General features: G+C 34.0%; 1 protein-coding gene and 1 non-coding gene across 2 annotated transcripts in view; both read left to right on the top strand.

Annotated features, from left to right (window-relative positions):
* Positions 1-524: 524 nt before the first annotated feature.
* Positions 525-6,000, top strand: part of LOC108909800 (methyltransferase-like protein 9) — a 216,298-nt gene continuing 210,822 nt past the window's right edge. The window contains exon 1 of the mRNA XM_018714226.1: positions 525-990. Within this exon, the coding sequence (XP_018569742.1) occupies positions 805-990 (186 nt within the window). The 5' untranslated portion in view covers positions 525-804. The remainder of the gene's footprint in view (positions 991-6,000) is intronic.
* On the top strand, positions 2,169-2,287 carry LOC111692268. Its single transcript, XR_002763187.1, has one exon. It is a non-coding gene; the product is annotated as a 5S ribosomal RNA (ribosomal RNA).

The following is a 6,000-nucleotide window of genomic DNA, read 5'->3' as shown; positions in this document are numbered from 1 at the left end:
ATTATTATTATAATTCATATTTTTTTAGCGTTTTCTAATCAGAAGGTAGCTCTGAATTTCTGCTTGAAACTAAAAAAAAAATAACTGGATACATTTTTAAAATATCAAATTAAAACATTTAGTCAGATTTATTTTGATTACCCAGCTATTGAGATAAGTGATAAGATTAATACTTGGTAAATTTGATTTATATTTATGTAAGTATCAACATCCTTGAACAGTTATTACTAGGCTTACTATGATCCCATGGTAGTAGCTATTTAGGCTATGGTAGTAGTATTGCAAATACAAATAAACAAGCATATATTTTTACTGTTGCCCACAAGGATATAATTTGTATACGAGTTGCAAAAAAACCCTAATTAAAATACTAAACCATTGGCGGATATTCCACGTGGTGTTTCTTGCTGCCTAGGAAAGCAGCCGGCGTGCCAGCACAGAGCCTCGCTCAACGGATTATTGACCCACATTCAAACATTCGCGCGACGAAACAGATGATCGCGACGCAGTGCAGCCAACTCACACAGTGCATCTGTGTATGTTTTTGTTTATCTCTGTGTCCTGTGTCAAAAGTGAAAGCAATTTTGAGTTCAAAGCCCCGTATTACCTTTCCTTTCTAAAAAGTGTGAATAATATCTCATCCTAAACAAATCCACGCTGCTATCCCAACAATTAATACGTGTAAAATTGTGCATCTTGCGAGAAAACTCCGTTTAACCTCACTTATTTTTCGAAATCGGTTTCTTTATTAATTGTTGTTAAATCGCGGTTTTTGGCAGTGAATTGTCGTAGTAGGCCGTCGTGATGGAAAAAACTAACGTGTGTTACCCGGATTCCAGCGAGTGCTGTGATGTTTACAGCTGCGACAGTGCGGTTCATGCCGGTAATTTGGGATCGGCGCTATCGTTCAGACCGCGGGGCTCCTTAGCCAGGGCGCTGTACCAAAAACAGCAGCACGATGTGTTTCTCAGTCAGTTTGACAAGGCCGAGGTGAGCTAAAATTTTTAAAGTATTTCAATGCTATGCTATAATAATGGTGGTTGTTAACGTGTGTAAACAAATCAAGAGAAGGTAGAACCACAAAAATTTGCCTTACCTACAAATAAACAGGGTGTAGGGTGTTGAAGTAAAAATAAAATAAAATAAAATAAAATAAAATAAAATGATTTCTGGCAATAGCTCAGAAACACCAATAGGTATACATTTTTGGTTCATAATATCTAAACTACATTGTTGACAAATGATTAATAGGTAGGCACCTATTATAAAATAATTCAGTGCCAGATATGAGAGATTTTTTATCTTTTCCAATCTGTAACTTTTGTTTTTAGTGAAAATAATATGAATTGTATACTACTATCCATGCTATCTACAGTTACGACAGAATAAGCATGTATTTTTCTCGAGTTTTCTCGAAAATAGTGCAGATTACAGATTTTGTGACTTTAAAAAAACTTTTAAAACAAAGATTTACATTAGTGAAACTGCAATACTTATTTTTTAGATATAAAACTCTCTGTCTCCTATTATATTACTGCAATCGACAATTTAAGGTGAGGTGTTTTGCAGTTATTTAAAAGTACTTAAGTAAGTAAATGTGTTTTGGCAGTACTGACCTGTTGTAGGCCAGTCATTCCACGGGAAAAAGAGCGATTTCAAGAAGAAATTGATAGCAGCAATCTGGCTCATTTTTAGTAGATTAAAATTCGCCTACGACCATTAATGCAAAAGCTATTAACAATTAAAAATACTGCAAAAATGCATGTTTTTTGCAATTATCTCGATAAATAATGCACCGATTTTAATGCATAAAAATTGTAGGTTTTTTTAATACCTACAACTTTCATTTGAAGACTTTTTCTCCATCTTGCCTCTGAAAAATTATATTTGAGAAAAACCTCATTTTGACTACTTTGACCATTGTTTATTCGGAGTGGGGGCAAAATTGGTTGTACTAATTTATTTATTTTTCCATTAACTATCCCTCCCCCCTCCCTACATGATCCCGTCGTCAAATTGTTGCTATCAATTTTTTCACGTTTTTCCGTAGAACGATTGGACTGTACTTTTTTTTACAACAATATCAAACTTTGACCTACACAACCATTTTGTTTAAATTTATATTATTATATTATATCATTATGTTCCAAAGACTAGAGAACTTTATTGGCAACGGCCATACCACGATGAAAATACCAGTTCTCGTCTGATCACTGAAGTCAAGCATCGTCGGGCGCGGTTAGTACTTGGATGGGTGACCGCTTGGGAACACCGCGTGTCGTTGCCTTATTTTTTTGCAATTCTTTAATAAAGGTGATAAAAGTGATTGGGTACATTATGTACGATATGTACCTTCCGCTGTTTTTAAACGGTGAAAAAAGTATAACAAATCTTTCATTAATAAAATTTTAGAGATATTTTTACTGGCATCACACGTTGGCAGACGAATTGTAAGCTCTTTATATGAGCCCCCTCAAAAAACTCAACATTAATTTGTGATCAATTAAATTGGTCAGCACGTTGATAATATGTAAATGAATGTGTATAATACAATGAACACAAAAGTGTATGAGTGTACTGAGTTGACGTTCCATCACACTCCATGGTGGCTACGCTGTGGTCGTTTAGGGATCTTCGCCTTGGCATCTGACTTTTGGCCTCTTTGGATTTTTTGTTTTCTGGGCTGGACTCAACCCACATTGGTATCTCAGCTGGTCAATCGATATTGTGGTGTATCTTCATGTCGTCTTGACTCGAATTTCCATGTATTTAAGTAACTTTTTCAATTTAAAACTGAGGGAGTGTTTCTCCATGCCCTTCGTGTCGTCAGTGGTTACTCTGCCACCAGCATTGGCCCCCGTTGGTGTCGTCTACTGTGGCTCCGTCTCCACTTCATCGAAAAAATTCGAAATCTCGGCGAAAATTTGGGTTGGCTACTTGCTTTCGACTGTCGGCAACTACTTTTTATTCCCATTTAAATATAAGGAACATGATAAATAAAGGCCAAAATTATACTTTTTATTGTCTTTATTTTACAAGTATTTCACGTAGACTTTCCTTTACGGAAAGTGTCCTACTATGCATTAACTAGATATTTTGTACTTTGATGAGTTCGACGAAAAGAAGTGATCAGGGGCGAGACCAAAATCGATAGAGTGTACAAAAACTAAATTGTTCCCCAGACGGTGCTAATCCAGCAGACGGTTAAATGAAGCACGCACTCGAGTGCTCACCTATCTGATCACCGTTTAATGCCAGTTTTAATACCAAGTCTACACTACATATCAATCGCCACAGGACTAATAGGATTAAACTGGAAGGGAAACTTCATCAGTCTCTGGATTTTCGTTAGGATCATTCAGTGACTAGAATCTTGTGGTTGATATCTATATGGAGGAAGCATCTGTTTACAAACTTATGTGTTACATAGAAGTGATTCATAAGTATGCAGGATGTTTAATAATTTTTCTGTTTTTTTCTTTGTATCCCACAGTTTTTGAGGTATATAGCTCAAATTTAGAACGTAGACAAACTTAAATTACCTGCATCATTAGTCGTCACGATCTAGAGGTAATACTTTTTCTGGGGTCGGCCCCCAAACTTTCTTCCGGTACGCCACTGGTCTTTTCTAGATTAAGGGTTTAATTCCCTGTTCAATTCAAAAAGTTTTTTGTCTTGCAATATTTTCGTATCTGCTGCCGTTTTCGAGCAAAAAAAAATAAAAAATTATTTCCTGTAACTCGCTAATTATAGGGATTTTTGGCTCAATCTTTATGATTTGACTCTTAAGTTGTCTCATACTTAATAAAATACTCTATACAACTTTGTGTTTCTCATGAAATTTTATTACCTTTTACATTTGTACCGTCTGCAGTTTCACTAGCTACATTTTTCATCATCGTAAAATGTCGTGGGTGTATCCACCGCACCCAGGCGAGCATCTGGTGTTTGGCATCTCTAGAAATACAGCCCAGTATCGACACGGAGCACAATCCACTTCGGAAACAAATTAGGATTAATTTTAGGCGGGATCATTTGTCCTGTCGCGGCGTAATTCACTTAAAATCCCTCTTCCGATTGAAAAATCAAAGCCCCGGAATACCAAACCATCTCTCGGCATCATCAGCTTTATTTTTGCGCCTATTCATAAATTACCCGGGTTTTCCTGATTCCGTGGCCTTGGAGTTTCTTTTTTTCCACATAAAAAGCTGCTGGATTTAAAAATCCCTCTGATGCTTCGTCAGCCTGTAATTTTGCTTGTTGCGATAGAAGGAAAATATTTTTTATGATATTAATTCTTAATTCTCATTAACCTCAGGTCTTTGATATCAAATATCTGGGTATGCGAAAATTACTGCATAGGCAAGCTAGACTAAATTTTTCTGATTTAAGATCTTTTTCTGATTGAGATAAATTTTACAATGTATGACTAGTTACAAATCGAATGAATCATAATTATTATTTTAAAAATCGAAAAAATCGTCAAAAATGGGGGGTTAAAAAACATTACTTTTTAGGGAATTTTTTGGGGTCTTTAAGTTGGGTATAGGACCCTCACACTTGGCTCAAGAAAAGTTCATGTTCATGTCATCACACCAAATTTCATCAAAATCGGTTCGATAGATTTTGCATAATTTTGCAATTCAGATTTTGAAAAAAAAATTGCAAATTTTCAAAATTGTGCACAGCAAAAACCAAGACCCTTAGGTACTTGAAAATTTAATCACATATAGAAAGGATCTCAAACTTTCAAACGTTTTCAATTCAAAAAATTCAAATCCGTCAATTAGGAGAGCTCTGGCGCTTGTTTAAACATTGGTCGAATTTTTGTACTATAATTTTGTATTTTTGTAATATAATGAGTTAATTTCTCATTTGCTTATATTTTAAACAGTAAATAATATTTGAATTATACTTTAATCACAAAAGAAATGATGCTTAAATTAATAATTAATTAATTACTAATTTTCGACATATTTTGAATATAATTGTTGTTTAAACAATTTTAGAATATTTAAATAAATTTGTTTTTGATATTTGATAAACAGTATATAAGTTTATGCACTTACCTTTGATACAATAAAAAAATAAAGTTGATAATTAAAGGAAGTTTAAAGATAAATAATTATCGGACCGTTGAAAGACCAATAATTATTAACGATAGGCATTTGAAAATACGCTAATTGTTTTTTTTTTTAAATCGCAAGACATCGATTTAAAAAAAATCATCAAAATCGGACCTCTAGAAACTGAGATATTACAAATTTTCGCGCGTCGTGGTTTTGAACCCGCCGATTCAATTCCGAGCAAGCCGAAGCGGCCGCGCTCTCTGCTTCCCCCACCTCCACCACCAGTACGATTTTCTTGAATTTCTTGCTTGCATAAATAACTTTAAACTCGTTTTAAACTAGGTTGCCAATGAAAAAATGTATTGCAAACTTAAACCTGGTAAATACTCGGAATACCAAAGGTATTTTTTCGAAAAATTGGCCCGGATGTTCGAGTACAATTAGTGTAAATGACGGTTAACTTTGATCGGCTATAACTACGTAACTAATTGACCAATCGATCTGTTTATTTTAACTTTCTTTCTCTTTCCAATAACTTTTAAAACCTGCTTTAAAAAAAATTGATTTAAGTAATTGAATATTCACATATTTATTATTATTAATTGACGGATTCGAATATTTCAAAAAGCGTTTGAAAGCTTGAGAACCCTTCTATATGTGATTAAATTTTCACGTATCTGAGCCAAGTATGAAGGTCCTATACCCAACTTAAAGACCCCAAAAAAATTCCCTAAAAAGTAATGTTTTTTAACCCCATTTTTGGCGATTTTTTCTATTTTTACAATAATAATCATGATTAATATTCGATTTGTAACTAGTCATATTTTGTAAGATTTAATTACAAATATTTTTATCCTCTTCCATTTTCGCCTAAAATCAACTCTTGAAAAGATACATAATTAAATAGGAAGAAAATTATGACATTTTTCGA

This window comes from Anoplophora glabripennis, unplaced genomic scaffold (genome assembly GCF_000390285.2).
Source record: "Anoplophora glabripennis isolate ALB-LARVAE unplaced genomic scaffold, Agla_2.0 scaffold153, whole genome shotgun sequence".
NCBI classification, from domain to species: Eukaryota; Metazoa; Arthropoda; class Insecta; order Coleoptera; family Cerambycidae; genus Anoplophora; species Anoplophora glabripennis.
The sequence above is the reverse complement of the archived record's forward strand: the minus strand, read 5'-3'. Positions and strand labels throughout refer to the sequence as shown.